This window comes from Coenobita brevimanus, chromosome 21 (assembly GCF_032717465.1).
Source record: "Coenobita brevimanus isolate Jiangsu-jjx chromosome 21, ASM3271746v2, whole genome shotgun sequence".
Taxonomy (NCBI): domain Eukaryota; kingdom Metazoa; phylum Arthropoda; class Malacostraca; order Decapoda; family Coenobitidae; genus Coenobita; species Coenobita brevimanus.
Window position 1 is genome coordinate 5,362,845 of NC_136974.1, and position 19,047 is coordinate 5,381,891.

General features: G+C 44.8%; 1 protein-coding gene across 1 annotated transcript in view; it reads right to left on the reverse strand.

The window, feature by feature from the left end:
• The window catches only part of LOC145392090 (uncharacterized), a 74,790-nt gene that overhangs the window by 11,156 nt on the left and 44,587 nt on the right, over positions 1 to 19,047 (reverse strand). Inside the window, exon 6 of the mRNA XM_080266545.1 lies at positions 10,112 to 10,179. Within this exon, the coding sequence (XP_080122671.1) occupies positions 10,112 to 10,179 (68 nt within the window). The remainder of the gene's footprint in view (positions 1 to 10,111; positions 10,180 to 19,047) is intronic.

Genomic DNA, 19,047 nt, shown 5'->3' on the forward strand with positions numbered 1-19,047 from the left:
TGCCTGGCAAAAACCCAAACTAAGTCTCATCATTATTCACTCTTTCTCTAGGCATAGCTTCTAGAACTCTCTCCATTACCTTCATTATATTGTCTAAAAGCTTTATGCCTCTATAATTTCCTCTTTTCAGGGCATCGCCCTTCCCCTTGTACACATTTACAATTACACTCTTTAGCCAATCATCCAGGACAACACACTCATATATGATCGTATTTATCAGGTCAGTGACTAACATCACTTCTATTTATCAGGTCAGTGACTAACATCACTCCTATATCTTCTGAGGCTTTCAACATTTCAGCAGTCAACCCAGACACACCTGCTGCCTTCCCTACCTGCATCCTGCCTATTGCCCTGCTCACAGTGGCAGCATCAATCAAAGGCCAAGGGCCAAACACTGGCTGCTGGCTCCAAACTTTCCTTGTCCCAGTCAAACTCCTTATTCAACAAAAGGCTGTAATGCTCTCTTAATGGGTTTAAAATATCCCCACTGTTCACCACAATCCATCCTTCATCATTCTTCACACACTGCTCACCTACGATATCCTATTCTCCCTCTTCATCTGATTTGCCACCTTAGCCCCTAAAGTACTAAAAGGATCGACTGATCCATTTTCAGGATTATACTAGATGCCGAATGTGATCGATAGAGGAGCCTTTATAAAAAACTCCGGACACTAGGCTTTGACCCGATTGTGACGTATATCGATGCAAACCAATGAGAACTAAGTCCTCTGGCTACCTTCCTCTACCCCAATACCTTTGTTCCCTCTCCCCTTCCCTCGCCTCTGACTGTCTCCTGCTCCCTCCCTCCCCCTCCCCCATCATCCTCCATCATGCCACCATGGTTCCCCCCCCTTTTCCCCCCTTCCCTGTCTCCCTGGGGAGGGTTATATCCCCCATACCCACCCTCCACACCCCTGTACTCCCTCTCTGCCTGTCCTCTGTCTTGTGGTGTCTGTCTCCCACCTCTATACCCTCATACCACCCCTCCAGGCCTCTCCCCTCCCCTCCCCACCCCACCCCACCACCCACCCCCTGTAGTATGCCGTCCACTTACCTTCCCCCCCCCCCGCCTGGAGTACTATACGTCATTGTTACTATTCATGTTGCGTGTTTTCATTCAACACCAGATTATTGTTTGTGTAACTGCATACACCAATACACGAAACATAGAATGTAAGTTTTTTTTTCATGTTTTTTAAAATGAATTTCCATGTTTTCTGCATGTTTTTTTGGGGGAAAAGCATGTTACTGGCACAATTACGTACAGTAGGTGTGCATAGTACTTGAGTTTATGAGCGGCAGAGGAGGTCACTTACTAGGAATTCGCGTACTGTGAAAACATAAACTTGTGGGAAAAATTACATACGGGAGGCACCCCCTTTCATCGGTAACCCTTAAGACTCCTTTCAGACCTAAGTACAGTACCCTTGCGTCCATCACGCGTTAGTTCAGAACGATTCACGTCCAGCACAGAGAGCAAATAATTAGTATTATTTAATACGATTTAATTACTGCAACACGAGTGTGTTAGCATAACACACACAGAGCTCCGAGAAGTGGGCGAAATCCGCAGAGTTCACCTCTAGCACGATCACCCCCGGTCCAACACGGTCATACTGGACATTCCCATGATGATGATAGCCAATGAAAACTTCTGATCAAGTAGCCTTCCCCGCCCGCTATCGTGACGTGATCGTGATGCCGCCCAATTAAAAATGCTTCTGCTGACACGTGATGTTTTGTTTAAATTTCTCCCGCCACAGTGCCACTCAGTCGCATAATTCACATTGGAAGGTGCTTTTTTCTTGCTGCATTTTCTGCCCTTGTTACTGCATTTTACCCTGCTCACGATGCCTAAGAAGCCTTCCGAGAACCCCAAGAAGCGTCGGCACCTCCTTCAGGCCACCAAGCTAGAAAGCATCGAGAGGAAGAAGAAAGGGGAGAGGAAAGTTGACATTGCCAAGGCCTACGACATGAATGAAGCCAACGTGAGGACCATAATAAAAAACCAAGACAAGATCCTGGCAGCCGAAGGCTATCACACGGCACTTCATACCAGGTTTGCCAAGGATACGATGGTAAATCAGAATGGTAACGTGGTAAAATTGCCGACGATACCACGGGCATTTGGAATTCATCTGGATGGATTCCTGCCGAGGATACGACGGGCAAAACAGTGTGACCAAAACCCAGGCGACTCGACAGAGAATGTATTGTACTACAGCATTGAACATTTAGCCTGACACTGAATACATATTAATATTTTAGAATAAATATCAATCGTTTTGAAACCCTTCTCATCGGCGTGTGTACCAGTTTATAAACAAAGTTGCTTCTCCTAATTCTCTACCGAGTCAGCGACAGCGATCACTTTCCACAGTCACGAGACGGGGCTCTGGCAAAAGTGTGAGAAGCATGCCCTTTGCCGAGGATTACAGAGTGCTAGGACAGGCAGAAGCAGGACCTTCCATGGCTGTGGACAAAGATAGTGATTCTGAGTGTGATTTCGAAGGATTTATGAGGGAGGTTGAGGAGGAGCAACAGCCATTACCCGCTAGAGACGCCAGCAGCCATCCTCCGGGGACCCAGTAGGACTACCTACAGCCTTGGATACCACCTTCCATTCCCAGCAAGCCCACCAACACTATCCTAAAAGGTTAGTTATCATTCATAGCACAGTACCATTTATTATAATGACAATAGTACCAATATATGTATAGGTATATGGTAGGTATTTAGGGTGACTTTTCCTAGGGTTGCTGACATAATTCATTTTTCCCCATAAGCTCTATTGTTAGTCCAACACGTTTTTGGTCCAACACGTGACCCATGCATGACAATATTACCGTGTTGGACGCGAGGGTAATGTACTGTACAGTACAGGGAAACTATCTAAGACATATTAGCTAAGATAAAGTAAACCAACAAGATTATGGCTTTACTAAATCAACAAGGATATAGCTTAATTAAACCAACAAGAATATGGCTGCTCACCTTAACCCAGGAGGACAACAGGCTTGATGGAGGTAAGAAGGGGATCCGAGGCAGGGTGAGGCACCTAGCATGCACCTCCTGCACCACCCGCCACACCACCTTCCTCACCACTCTCGTCACCAGCACTTTCGACACTTTCACTAGCTAATGCACTCACATCATTCATAAACCCTTCAAGGTCTATTTCTGACACCTCAGACATCACATCATCTTCTTGATCCACTCCAGGAAATGGATCTTCTGATGTTGAAGGGAGTGATTCCTCACTTTCCTGATGCCGCAGGTAATGGGTGATGAGGGTTCGCATCCTTCTATTAACTTCCTGATTGTGCCTGTCAGTGTAGTAGCAGAAGGTTCTGTCCAGTGAAGTCATTACTTCCTCCAACTCGCAACTGACAGTGTTCAATGTCTTTCAATTCTTCCTTGAATTTATCTAGGGCACACAGTACCTGGCTGACCTCCATCATCGACAAGTCTCCACTCTTCATTGTTGATGGTGCTGGCTGTTCTGCTGCAGTTTCCTGCTCTGCGTTGGCCTCGTCCACTCGTTCCATGATTTCCTGGGGATCCTGCTCCACTGCTGCCGTACGTAAGCCCCTGATCTCCTCCAGCGTGACACCCTGAAACCCGGGCACAGCTTGTGCAGTTGTGAGAGTGGCTGCCTCGGCAGCGGCCAGGGACTGAAAGCTGCTTGCCAGTGTGATGTCACACAGGTGCGGAACGAGAAGGCGCCAGGCATGGTTGATTGTTGCGTTGGTGATATCTGCCCAAGAAGACAACAGGAAGTTGATGGCATCCTTCAGGATGAATGACCACCAAAAAGCTATTACACTCTTATCAGGAGTTGAAGCGGTTGGTGGTGCGGGTGCTGTGCATGGAGCTGATGGAGCAGGTGAAGTGGGAGGCGAGTCCCAACCGTCCTCGGCATCCATGACATCATTCCACACGGTGTCCAAGGCAAGGATTACCTGCAGTTCCTCTGGGTTGTCAGTTTTGGTGCGGAGGTGGTCATAGGGGAGCTGGTGGTATAGCTGCTTCACCATTGCAAGCAACTCCTGATCTAGCAGCTGGATGAGAGAGGTTGTTCTGGGTGGCAAAAAAATGATCTTGCAGTCCCTACTGAGGTCTGCTAGCCAGGTTGGATGACTTTGGGTGTTGTCGAGGATGAGGAGCACCTTGAATGGGATGCCAAGATTCCGGGAATTCGCCTTGGTGTCAGGGATGAAGTGCCGTAGCAGCCACTCCTACATGATGCTGCTCGTCATCCAGCTGCTGGAGTTGCTGTACCTGTACACCCCACTGTCATCCATGCAGCGAAGATTCTTGTAACATCTGAGGTGTGCTGCGGTATGAACCACAACAGGCTGCATCTTGTGTGTGCTTGATAAGTTCATGGCGAACAAGACCGTTATCCTGCTCTTGTCCATTTTTCTCCCCCAAGCCTGCCACTGATGTTTACTAATAAAACTGAACTTCGGCAAAGCCTTTTAGTACAGGGCCGTTTCATCAATATTGTAGATTTGGTCCCTGCTGTTGCCACCCTCGTTGATTATCCCCTTTAGGATGGCTGGATGGTCCTTGGCTGCCATTTCAACCGCCGATGCACGCTTGCCAGTAAGGCAAACGTAACATAGCTCCTTCCTCTTCAGGAACCGGCCTAGCTATCCCACGGAGGCTTTGAATGGTTTCTCAACATCAAGCTTCTGAGCTGCAGCCTTGCAGAAAAGTTTTACCTGGTGCCTGATGTAGCGCCCATTCAGTGGCACTCCCTCCTCCTCTTTCCTCACGATGTATGTTGCCAGGTACTGCTCCATAAGAATTATTGCCTGGTTGGTCAGCCTGCTTCTCCCGTCAAGTGCTGCTGTCCCATACGTCTTAACAGTCTTCTTTATGGCCTCCCTGTTCGTTCATATTGTCCGTACCGTCGATTCTGCCAAGCCGAGTTCCTTCCCAATGGTAATGTTACCCTTGACCTTCTCCTGTCTCTTGATGACTTCCATCTTCAGGGCATGGCTGATGCACTTCTTTCTGGATGACACGGCAGACATCCTGGCGTAGTACGGCAATCACGGGAACGGTTGTAGCACACAAAACAATAGCCAGAGAGTAGAAGAGAACGTAGCTGGAACAGTGAGTGTACCCACTGTGCACACGTGTTTCCTCTGCTGGGCCTCTCTCTTCACATCTACCCTCCACGAGGTGCACTGGGCATCATGTCATGAGTGTACATCATCGACATCACATGGTGGGCGGAGCACAGGCAACCGTTGGAGCTTCTTGGGGTGGCAATGTTGCGTGCTCAGGGTAACCCCAGATTTGGGCCACTCTTCACTGCCGTCTCACCTATTACGAGTTCAGTTCGCATCACCATTAAAAAATACACTAAAATTCGATAAAAAATAGGTCCTCGTATACAATGAGATTCGCGTACTGTGAGCTCGCGTACTATGCATACCTTCTGTACCTACCAAAGGTTTTTGCATATGCTTTTCCATTTGATGTAGTTCTTTGTGTTTCTTTTTGCTCTTTGTTTGTCAAAGCGCATGATAAGTCACTCTCTCTGTGATGTAGAGTTTCAGCTGAGTCTCAGGCAATGTCAGCTGCGATTAGCACCCAGGTAATTTTTCCCCTTGAAATTCTTACAGCTACTTGATTTGACAGCTCTGAGGGGATGGGAGGGGGAGGAAGGGGTGAGGGGAGAGGGTGCTGGAGTGTGTGAGAAGCAGCAAGAAAAAGATTTTTTTTTTTTTTTTTGTTTTTTTTTTGACAACTACACAGCTATGAGGGAAGGGGATGGGGGAGGGAAGATGGGGAGGGAAGTGTTGGGGGGGAAGGGTGTTGGAAGTGAGTGAGGAACACCAACATAATCATTGTGCATGCTATTGTTTGAAAAAAAAAAATGAGCTGGAAAATTCTTACAGCTACTTGATTTGACAGCTCTGAGGGGAGGGGAGGGGATGGGGGGGAAGGGGTGAGGGGAGAGGGTGCTGGAGTGTGTGAGTTACACCAAGAAAAAGATTTTGCATGCTTTTGCTTTTTTTTTTTTTCTTTTTTTTCCTGGACAGTTATACAGCTATGAGGAAAGGGGATGGGGGGGAGGGAAGATGGGGAGGGGAGAAGTGTTGGGGCGAAGGGTGTTGGGAGTGAGTGAGGAACACCGATATAATTACTGTGCATGCTACTGTTTGCAAAACAAATATGAGCTGGAATATTCTGAAGGGTAGGAGTAGGAGGGTAGGGGTGGTAGGAAGGAGGGGAGGAAGAGAAGGAGGGGCTGATGGGAGTGGGTGAGGAAGGTCATGGGAGGGGAGGAATGAGGGAGAGATGGGGTGGGAACGGACACAAAACTGGAGTCACCCTGCCTGGAAGGGAATCTTTTTTCAACTTTGACAGGCTATAGCTCATGAACCAGTTGGTCTAAAATGCTCTGGTTTGCAGCATAAGGTGTGTAAATTCAAGCTCTAAACCATGGGCATAAAACTTTTTATTTCTGTAAGAGTTGAAGAATCAGCTCCATATACTGTACTGTACAGGTCTTCAGGGAAGCTCGGTTGATTGAATTGCATATCCTAGGGGTTAAATATCATATTCTTCCCTTCCATAGGCTTTAGGTTATCAAGTAAAAGCCTCTGTGACTCAGACTTCGCCTTGTAAACCTCTTTTCTAGCCCTACGCTTGGCAGCCAAGTCTTCCTCTTTGTTACCACCTTTCTTACATTCCCAGAAAAGCCTTCTTTTCTCCTTAACTGGAGCCTCTACACCCTCATCCCACCACCTAGTCACTTTATGTCTTGGTGGGCCTCTTGTCCATCCACATACTGAATCAGTAACTCTCAAGAGGTTGGTCTTGGTTCTGTACTGTTCATTAACACTTTCGCCCACATCTCCCTGTTCAGCCACCACCCTCATCTCACTACAGAAGGCATCCCTTACTGTTTGGTTTTTCAACTTCCATATTTTCCCCCTAAACACAAAATTTAAGTCTAAAATATCATCAAAATCAGTTAAAAAAGAAACCATCAGATAACTTGGGACTGGTCATCGATTGGTGGGAAAGGGTCACTTTTTTTACATCGCTATCGCGGGGTATCATATAACTGGGTATGCCTGTATTATTAGTTCACTAATGCATCGTACAGATCTCTTTTTTATATGTACAATATTAGCACTTCCAGTGACTCAGGTTAGCACTGCAGGGTGGGGGGTACTGCATGTCTCAATGACTCTACAGCGGAGCCAGAACTGAGTCAGGGAGGGTGGCAAAAGACACCAAACAGCTTCTAACATGCCAGAACCCACCAGCTACTTCAATAACTGTGCAACTAAGCAGTGCCACAAGAGTCCAAAGAGTATATATACTCCACTTATAGTGGCCTGGAGAAAGAGTGTGGGAGTACCAGTGTACTCCACCCATAGATTAAGGGTTAATTCATGAAGTCAAGAATATCCTGTACAGCACAGCACTGCAGTAGCCTCTCATGAAAGAAATGACTCCAAGCCTCTCTAACATTCATTACTACCCCATTCCTCCCACCACATGCCCTCAAAACTTCATTTCTACATACTACTTCACTTCAGTATGTTGTTAACTTAATTTCTACATACTATTTCCTTTTTGGTATGTTGTTAACTTCATTTCTACATACTACTTCACTTTTGGTATGTTAGAGCATCGTAGGAGAGGACACCAGGCCTCTACAATGTACTGGTAAACACAAGCATGGTGAGGGTGTCATCTCAACTCAGCCATAAGTCAAGCAGCAGGAGCTGTAATTCCACTACACCTGTGAAACTGATTCAAAACCCCAAAAATTTCATTTTGTTGTGGAATGCTGTGGTAATGAGGATTGAAGTGAACTGAAGAGTCGGTTTTCTTGTCATCACATCCTATTCATTTCCACCTTGTGGCACTGGCTTTATTCTTTCATGGCGAGTTGTTTTAATCACATCTGGACTAGTACTTGTTATTAATCTCATCTGGACTAGTACTTGTTATTAATCTATCACCTGTGCACACAATGTGTTTACATGTTTCCTTATAATATTACTGAAGGCTGTGTTTGGAAAAGCATCCACTTTGTAAGTGACACCATCCCAGCATGATCTGCATACCAACAGGGGTTGTCATCATCACCACAACAGGCAAATTCAGTTAACATATTCATCCTGGCAACCAGCTTCCTTCATACAGGAGAGGCTACCCTGTTTCACTCAAGAAAAAAAGTATGACTCATCCCCCAATCAGTGCTTACAGAGACACCTTTTGTAAAGGGTCCTTAACCCCTTGGCTGTGACATTCCTTTTAAAAGGTATGAATGACAGGCTGAGATGTTCCTTTTAAAATCCATGAATCAATTTCAAAAGTTGCTGCCTGTATTTTGGCACAAGTACTTTGTGTATTCATCCACCCATGCTTGGAGTCCCCAGTTTGTCCTTTTAGCATCTTCCACACTGTATCAAGCATTACATAACCACGTGAGCCCAGTTTGCATCAGGAAGTCATAGCATCTACAGGTGGTCCGTTGCGTTCGTCCCAGCCCTCAACTAAGCTTGGTGTTACCAAGAAAAGAGATGCTAGATGTCATATACCACAGAAAAGGAAGTATGCACCTACTAGTGATAGCAATTCTAGAGATTCTAGTGTGGAATATATTGTAGAACCTCTGAAAAAACAGGCCAGCACAGCACGCTCCATGTGACACCAACCCACAGACGTTACACCACCGTGACTTTCACACACTTGTCAACTTCTAACTCCTCTAGAAAAGTGACTGAACAAATGTAAGTAAGTGATAGAGAGCAAGTGTAAATGACTAAAATATAGGGAAAATGAAAGTGTCTGGTATAAGCAATGTAAATATCTTTCACTGAATTTAGCATTACTGTATTTACAATTATTTCATGGTTCAGTATCACATTATTTTATTTTATAATGTTTGTAAATCAATGATTTTGAAGTGCTATGTGAACCATTCAAGATAATACAAAGAAAGTGATGCACATAGTGGTGCATGGTTGGGAAATAATGTCATGAGTGGCAGTGAGGGTGGTGGTGCGTGACAGACAGCTACAGCAACGCCCCCAAAAAAACACCGAAAATGGCATTGCTTCAACCTTTCTCTGTGACATCGTAGGAGCATTTAAACATTCATTGATGTGCTCATAGGTAAGAAAAATGGTTTTGCTTTCTTGTGCATGTTTTATTTATTTATTTATTTTTATCTTGTAAACTACCGCACTGAAAATGGGTAACTTTTGTGAAGTGTGGTGAGTGGCGGTGTGGGTGGTGGTGCATGACGGACAGCTACAGCAAAAAAAAAAAAAAAAATGAAAATGGCATTGCTTCAACCTCTCTCTGCAGCACTGCAGGAGAATCTAAACATTTAATGATGAGCCCATAGGCGAGAAGAATGGTTTCGCTTTCTTATGCATGTTCTATTTTTTTTTCTTTATCTTGTGTATTAATATGAAAATCATTGCACTGAAAATGGGTAACTTTTCTGTGGATTGCCGCAACAGGGGTATCGCTCTTGCCACCTTAACTGCAGCCAAGGGATTAAAGTGGGGTATTCTACTAGATGTCACAGTCAAGAGGATCAAATAATTATCACAGCATGGAAACGAACGCTTCCATTACAAGGATGAAGGAAACCACCTCTCAGCATATATTGAAACTATGGTCAAGAAAGTAGGGACAAGACCCCAGTTTTTTACAATAATTTATGAAGCATGTCATAACAATGCAACGTCTGAACTTTTTGTATCATTACTGACTACATTCCATAATGTGAGATGGAAGTTGACTACACCTAACCTTTACAGGTGTTCTATAGAGCAATAAAAAATTAGGAGCTTCTTTTCATTTTCGCACACTCACTTTTAACATTATGTTTGTAGGTTTCACACCACTTATGGTAAAAGAGGCCAAAGGAACTTTAACTAGGGGCAGCTGTCTCCTGCAACCAAAGTCACCAGAGAAATTTGAAAGCCTGGCTCTACATACTTCTGCCCTATGAGAATATGAAAATATGGTTTGGGATGATGATGTATTTTCTACTCATATCTTGCCGTGGCTTAGTTCCACATTCACCCAAATGAATAAGTAACCTTACCATTTATCAGGCTTTCAGCATCTTGTTTTGTGGCTTCTTCTGCTAACTCTGGAGGACTACAGTCATTTCTGGAGAAATTGAGAAAATAAATAAATGATTTATGAACTCAAAATGGCAAAAAATCAACAATTAGAACAGACCCAGCATATTCGTAAACATGCCACAAGTGCTGGACAGTACGAGTAAGACATAAGATTAAAAAATACGGGAGTTCAGGCCTTTCGGGCATTACAGGACTGTGCAAATGGCCTGCAAGTCTCTCCCTCCCCCTTTGGCCAATTTCCACACCTCTCACTGCTAATTTTGAAGCAGCCATTACAATACCGATGAAGTACTAACCCAGAGATTCAACAACCAATACTAACTATGGGACTGATTTTCATCTCTGAAATAAGCCTATCAGGTAAGTGCACATCTTTTTCTACAGAATGACGTATATCATGGTATTACACGATCAAGAATTAAAAAAAAAAAAAAAAATGGTGGAAAAGGAAAAGTTCCTTTCATTTTAGTGTGATGCTTGGCAGGAATATCGAGGAATACTGTATTTGTACATGACTCATCATAACTGATGCAAGGTGTACCATAACTATTTCACATCAAAGATTAATAAGCCAAGTTCCACTGGACAGTCTGATGTGAGCTTGGAGAAAAAAAAGAAAAAAAAAGAAAAAAAGAAAAGAAAAAAAAAGTCGCTTCTTGGAGAGAAAAATCATAAAGGCATCATGTTTGGTTGTTACAGTGGGTTAATAAAGGTAAATATTAATCACTGTACAATTAAAAAGTCTCCAACATGATTACATGCATAGGCTTCAGTCACTTAATAATGGCTCTTTACATTACTCGATCTCTGGCAGCCTCCCTACGCAGTCCCTCATCCCTGAGGTCACACACTATGACCTCGTCCCAGATCTTTCAGGTCTGCCTCTGATAGCCCTATGCTCGATGTTCACAATTCCTTCCTTCCACACCCAACTGTTCTCTTCCATTCATTCAATATACTCAAACCATCTCGATTTACCCCTCCTCATCACAACACCAATACATTGCAGTCCCATCCTTCCTCTCAACTCTTCAGTTGCTATCCAAGACCCTCCATGCCTTGCATTCAAGGATGCACTACACTGCCATCTAATCACTGTCATTTCTGTAGGTTTGAGCCTACAAATTTCCTCTCCCTTTGCTGCCCAGGTCTCACTACCATACAGCATTACACTCCTAACACAAGCTGCATACAATGATCCTTTAGAACGGAGAGAAAGCCTTCTCACTGTTAGGAGAGGCAACAGTTCCCTGGACTTCCTCCAATCTCTCTTTATCCTGGCAACAGAGCTAACAACAGCACCTCCTGCACATAACATGTCCCTTGAATAACAAAATTCCTCCACACACACACACAAAAATCTCCAGCAAGATTAATCCTTTAATGCCTGACAATCTCTAGAAGCTCTCCCGACATACTACACACACAAAATTAGCATTATTTTGCTGTCTATCTCTAATATCACTGCATCTCTTATGCAACAACTTATCACAAACACTAGACAAGATGGAGTTACTTCCCACACCTTTGTGGGAAAATGCACATGGCCACACTCCCTCTGCTTTGATGGTACTGCCACCAGTCCAAGATATCATCACTTTTGTTTTATCTGCATGTACTCTCAAACTTGTGTCCCATTACATCTCCCATTTCTTACATCATTCTTCTGCATCCCTTTCATTCTCTGCAGTCAACAACGATTCATCTATATATACACACACACACACACACACACACAGATATCCCTCATTTATCCTGACATAATAGAGCCAAAGGCATGTTTGGGTAGTGGCAGCATCTGGATAATGAACACTATTCCCCTACCATGCTCAGACCCTACCTATACTCAACCTTCAACCTATACCCCTATTTGTAAAATACCTATGCTTAATTTGGCAGTGTTTTCCAGTCATTCAGGCATATCTGGACATCAAAACACACATAGGAGTATCCAAAGTCATGCTAAACACCGAGAAAACCATGCAGAAAAACCACTGACAACCAAATACTGTAACACCCTATCTATACACTATTTTATGTACAGCACCCCTCCTTATTTTGGCACTATTTTCCAGTGACTCTGCCATATTTTGATATCAGAACATACACAGGATTATCCAAAATAATTTTCAACACCAAGAAATCCATTAAAAAAAAAAAAAAAAATGAAAACCAAAAAACACCCTACCTGTACACTACTGTATGTACAGTACCCCTCCTAATGTTGGCACTTGTGTCAAGTCAATATTCCATATTTAGACATCAAAAACACACACAAGAATATCCAAAGCAATGCTAAACACCAAAAAAGCCATAAAAAGAAAAGAAGAAGAAGAGAAAAGAAAACCATCAAGGACCCCACCTATACACTGCTGTATGTACAGTATCCCTCCTAATTTTGGCACCGTTTTCCAGTCATTCTGCCATACTGAGACATCAAAACACACATAGGATTATCCATATAAATGCTAAACATCATGAAAACAACACATAAACTACAAAAATCCACAAAAAACCTAAAGACAGTTCGAAAATCAGTTACCTGTAACGAGTGATTGCTCCCGGGGAAAAAAAAAAAAAAAAAAAAAAAAAAAAAATCCATGGCCAAATATGCCACCAGATATTAGTATAAATGGTATACCATCAGCTTCGTTGGTGTTTATACTATAGGGAGAGCTATTCAAACACATAACAATGAAAAGTAAGATTGGATGATGGAGGAATGGATGGATGAACAGTGAAAAGTAAAAGTACACAAATTCAGCAGAAATAAAGTGTTCAGGAGTAACACTTCCATTCACCCATCATCCAATCTTATGTCGTCCCATGAGGAGCGTAGGAGCCCGGGTTAGGCAAGTTGGTCTTGACATTTAAGATGAGAATGACCAGCCTCACTCATCCCTAAGTGGCATTACATAAGCAATAAACCCCAACCACCCCTTGGATATAAACCTACACATGCTCAATCCAATTCGAGCCCCTTAATTACCCACTAAACCACAAGGTGCTATAATTTGGTTATATGGTTACCACCCAGCACTGTAAATGGTTTCCTGGTAAACAGGAAACAATTTGGCTTGTCACTCAGTGCAGAGTCACCCATAGGCAGAAGGAAGACGAAACAGTGATGGAAAGAAACACAGAAGAGGGAGTGTAAAGTCACCCGTAGGCATAAGGAAGAGGAAAGAATGAAGGAAAGAATAATAAAAGAGGAAGGAAGGAAGATGTGTAACACTAACCTTCATATAAGTTCCCACCATCCTAGTGCAATATTTTGACAGCACCTTCCAAGAGTTAAGCATATGTCTAGATGCAGAATTTCATGATATTCTCGTGGATTTTGCGGAATTTCAATACGACCACTAGTAGTCGAATAAACTGCAAAAAAATGTAAAAACTCACGAGTCAGTGTTATCACCATGAAGGAGGGTATGGACTGAGGGAGTGAGGGGGGAGCCAGGAGGGTACGGAGATGGGATGGGCTGTGGGCAGGATTCTCCCCCTTCTGTCAAGAGACGGATGGGCGCTTTTACCATACATTTACTTGAGGCTTGTAGTCTGTTAGACGCCAAGTGCCCATGCAGAAACACAACTCATGGTGACCAGGGGACTTTCAACGTTCAGTAGAGAGGCAGATGGCCGCTGTCACCGAACAAGTACTCGTGGCTTGTGGTCTGTGTTGCAATCTCAAGGGCAGTTATGAAAGGCTTAGGCCAGTGGCCGTGCAACTTAGACATTGGGTGGGGATGCGCCCGGACGTTTTGACACCGCCTGTGGGTTACAGTTGTATTACTCGGGTGCTGGAGGTTCGCTGGAAGTGATCAGACAAGCGCGAGACTTTGGCCATTCAGTACAGGGGGAGAACAGATACAATATTTTGGATATTTTAGCTCTGGTTATGAGTTAAGCCTACTCTGCACTCATGGCTCGAGCCCAGTGGCCGTAATACCGAATGTTTGAATATATTAGCTGGCTGGCTGAAGTTCTCGGGGACTTTTACGTCCAGACAATAGCAAGTAAATTTGGCTAATGGTTTAATACAGCCAAGATCCAGCGTCCTGGTAATGAACACGTCCGGATAATTGAGGGACTACTGTATATAAATAAAAAAACAACACATACAGCTTTCCAAAGTATGGTTACTTTGCTTCATGTGTTTGGAGAAAGAATAGAAAACTGTTTTGCAGTGATAAGAAACAGGGAAGTGAGCATGGAAGTGAAAAAGTTACTACATGACAGTATTGTGATACCAACTCTAACGTATGGAAGTGAAGCTTGGACGTTGTTGGAAGGGCACAAGTCAAGAGTGAGAGCAGTGGAAATGAGTTATTTAAGAGGAGCCTGTGGAGTCACATGGAGAGACAGGCTGACAAATGAGGATATAAAGGAGCGTTGTGGTGTGGATGTGGATGTGATAGGAAGCGTTAGGAGGAATACACTGAGGTGGTTTGGCCATGTGGAGAGGATGGAGGGTGAAAGACTGATGAAAAGAGTGTATGTGAGTGAGGTGGAGGGGGGGAGAAGGAGGGGGAGGCCAAGAATGAGATGGAGGGATGGGGTGGAGAGGTATATGAGAGAGGGAGGTGTGAGTTGGGAGCAGGGCAGTGAAATGGCGGGGGACAGGGCGACGTGGAAGCGATTTGTTTGTGGCCACCCCGAACGGGATTGAGGCGTCTGAATATAGATAGATAGATTGAATGTTCATCCATCCATCCACCATCCAATCCTATGTTGCCCCATAAGAAGCATAGGAACCCAGAGCTAGGCAAGTTGGTCCAGACATTTAAGATGAAAGTGACCAGCCTCACTCATCCCTGAGTGGCAATACATGAGCACCACCCCTTGGATATACCTACACAGGCTTAATCCAACTGGAGCACCTTAATTACCCACTAAACCACCAGGCACCATAATCTGGTTATAAGGGTATCACCCAGTGTAGCAAATGGTTTTGTTTCGTTTCATTTTTAAAGGCTCCAACATGCTTGCATGTGTCGGCCTTGGTCGCCTAATGGTGGCTCTCCACACTGCACGATCCACTGCAGCCTCCCTGTTCAGTCCCTTAACCCTAAGGTCACACTTAATGACCTCGTTCCATGTCTTTCTCGGTCTACCCCTCATAACCCCACCCCCAATATTAACACTTCTCACCTTCCTCACCCAATTATCATCCCCCATCCTCTTCACATGTCCAAACCACCTCAATCTACCTCTCCTCATCACAACACCAATACACTCCAGTCCCATCCTACCTCTCAACTCTTCCATCATAAACCCAGCCCCTCCAGGCCTTGGATGCAGGGACGCACTGCACATCCACCTAATCATTGTCATTTCTGTACGTCTGAGCCAGCGAATATCTTCCTCCTTCACTGCCCAGGTCTCACTACCATACAGCATTACACTCCAAACACGTGCTGCACACAAAGACCCCTTAGCATGTAGGGAGAGCCCTCTCAATGTCAGGAGAGGCAAGAGCTCCCTGAACTTCTTCCAACCACTTCTCACCCTAGCCACAGAGCTAGCTCCAGTCCCACCTCCAGCACACAACATGTCGCCCAAATAACAAAACTCTTCCACACACTCAAGAGATTCACCAGCAATCCTTTCACGTCTGACAATCTCCACCTGCTCACCCCGGCACGCCGTACACATAAAATCAGCATTATCTCGCAGTCTACCTCTGATACCACTACATCTCTTATGCACCCATTTATCGCACACACCGCACAAGATGGAATTACTTCCCACGCCCTTGTGGCAAACTGCAAATGGCCACTCTCCCTTGTCTTTGACAGTACCGCCACCAACCCTAGATATCATCACTTTTGTTTTTGTTCCTGGGGTGCAAGAAACCATTTGGCTTGTCACTCAGTGTATAGTCACCCATAGGTGGAAGTAAAAGGAATGAAAGAGGAAAAGAAAGACAGATGAGGGAATGTAAAGTCACCTATAGACAGAAGAAAGAGGAAAGAATGAAAGAAAGAAAGACAGAATGGGAAGGAAAGAAGAGAGGAAAGGGCAGACACCCAAAGCAGCACTACATCGGGTGAGTGGATGACGAGCGCCCCCACCTACCACTAATAATCAGTAATGTTAGTGTAAACTATTACAGTCTGACAGAAGAGGTTTCAAGCTAAAAAACAAACAAAAGGGCATGATGATCATGGTGATATCTTGATGGCTGAGGAGATAAAGGCATTTTGTTTATTATTTCTGACACATGTAGAGTTCTTCCATTAGGCAACTCTTTGTATTTAGTAACTTTTTTGCAATCTCTACATGGTCTATGTACTGTACTGTACCAGCAGGAAGACCCCACAGCAGCTGCTTACCTGTGGTCAACATGTCTGCTCAGCCAAGCAAACTAGCATTAAGCAACAACTTATTTGCAACAGGCTATAGCATTTATATACAACTAGTGCAGAGGAAAATGTGATGATTTCAATTTGATTTTTAACCAAAGGTTATGCCCCTCTGCACAGCTAGCCCCTCTCTAATGCATCTGCCTCGATCTGTTTTAAACTTTATGGGCTAATCTCAATTGGGTTTCTGAATGGTTCGGGCTATTAAACTCATGCCAAATGAAGTTTCACTTCTTGCATAAAAAATACAAGACTCATCATGATAACTATACACACTGTGCTGATACCTATAAAAAACACAAGTATGCCCTTTCACAAAACTTACTGCAGTTAATCAAGAATGAAAAAATTAATGCCATGCAAATGAAAAAAAATATTCCTGACTAAAGTTAGGTAGCTTTTTAAGAGACCAGATGGTTGTGGTGGGACTGGTATTGTCTAGGTCTCTTCATAATGGTAATGGTAGTGAATAAATGGTGCTGTTTAGGGCCCTGAACAGACACCTTCATTACCACCTTCAAGATCTCACCTTTAATATCATATACCGGTACAGGCACCACCATTAACATGGTCACCACCACCATCATCACTCCAAACTATAAGCCTCACACCCATACATCACAACCACCACCATTACCGCTGCCTTGACACCACTATCATCACCACAACCACCAAACTACACAGAATCCCTAAAAAATATCACTTCACCCATCACTTCACCACACAAACATACACATAACCATTACAGCTATCCAAAACCTTAGGCACAGCATCCTCTAAGGTCCTCCACAAGAAGTAATCCCTCTAATATCCGAACGCCCAATATTCGAACATCCCCACTAACCGAACATAATCGTCCCGGGATCCAATATTCCCAAAATGGTCGGGGAAAAAAAAAAAAAAAAAAAAAAAAAAAAAAAAAAATCCCGCTCATAATTTGAACTTGTTGCGCGCGGCACGAGACAGCATTGTTGTGGCGCGTCATTCCTCCGACATCCGATAGAGCGGCGCTGCATCCTCCCCACTTTCCGCCCGTCTCTCGCCGCGAGTGCACGCTTGTCGTTATGGTTGCCCACGTGATCGCTTTTGTGGTGGTGCCTTACCTGCTGCAGGCACTCCTGCTGCTCTCGGGCCTCCTATTAGTGTGTATGATGATGGACCCGCCACCTGAGAAGAGGAAGAGAGTGGTGTTGACTCTGGAGAAGAAATGGGAGATATTGGAAAAAGTAGATGCGGGGTGGTCTTCTTCCCGCATCCTCCGCGAGTTCAACCTGGCCCGATCTACTTTGTTCGATATTAAGAGATCCCGAGACAAACTCATGCAGTACACGGCTGACTTCTCGTCGAGAAGCAAATGCAACGTGGAGAGGAAGGTGATGTTTACTCCCAAGTCTGCTGAAATCGACCGCTCCATGTTGATTTGGTATCGACAGCAACGTGCTGCTGGTGTGATGGAGCTGAAGGCTGCTGCTGAGAAGTTCGCCAGGCTTCACGAAGCCCTAGACTTCAAGGCATCCGAGGGTTGGCTCTTTGCGTTCAAGTTACGGCATGGCCTTACCAACCGTAAAGCTCATGGCGAAGCTTTGGACACTAACGAGGATGGAGTTGACGAGTTTCGGCACAAGGTGAAGGGCTTGATTGACAGGGAGGGCCTCACTCTTGGTCAAGTCTACAACGCTGACGAAACTGGTCTATTCTATCGCTCTTTGCCAACGAACACTCTAGCTGAGGAGACGGAGAAGCGTGTACCTGGCTGCAAGCTCTCCAAGGAACGGATATCTGCTTTGTGTTGTGCCAATGCTAACAGCATGCACCGGCTTAAGCCCGTTGTTGTTGGCCATGCAAAGTAGCCTTGGTGTCTTCGTAAGGTGATGGATGTCCTTCCTGTCGTCTGGTATCATTCTTTGAAGGCATGGTTTACAGCCGTGATCTTCAAAGACTGGTTCAACCACCACTTCGTCAAGGAGGTCATCAATTACCAGACGAAGACACTGGGAATCAAGCGCGACCAGGTAAAGGCCCTCCTTCTCCTCGACAATGCACCTGCCCACCCGTGCGACAAGGACTTGGTTGCTGAGAATGGCCGGATTAGGTGCATGTTTCTGCCACCTAATACGACTGCTCTCATCCAACCAATGGACCAAGGAGTGATCGTGGCAACAAAGCGCCTATACCGACGGAAGTTCCTGGACGAGGTGATGGTTGTTCTCGAGGACAAGGACGAGCGCAGGGAGGGACGGGACACACGAGGCCAGCGGACTTTGGAAAACCTTCGCCGCTACAACATCAAGTCTGCACTCTACAACTGGGCTAGTGCATGGAAGGAAGTCCCTGTCAAGACTCTGGAAAATGGTTGGTCTCGTCTGCTTCTCGGAACGGATGTGGCGTACGATTTTCTAGGGTTTGACGTGGATGACTTCCATGCACGGCTATGTACGCACAGCGACGATGTTGATGTGGACGATGTTCGTGAGTGGTTGGATGACGACGAGGGCGATCCTGGGTATCAGACATTGTCTGATATCGAG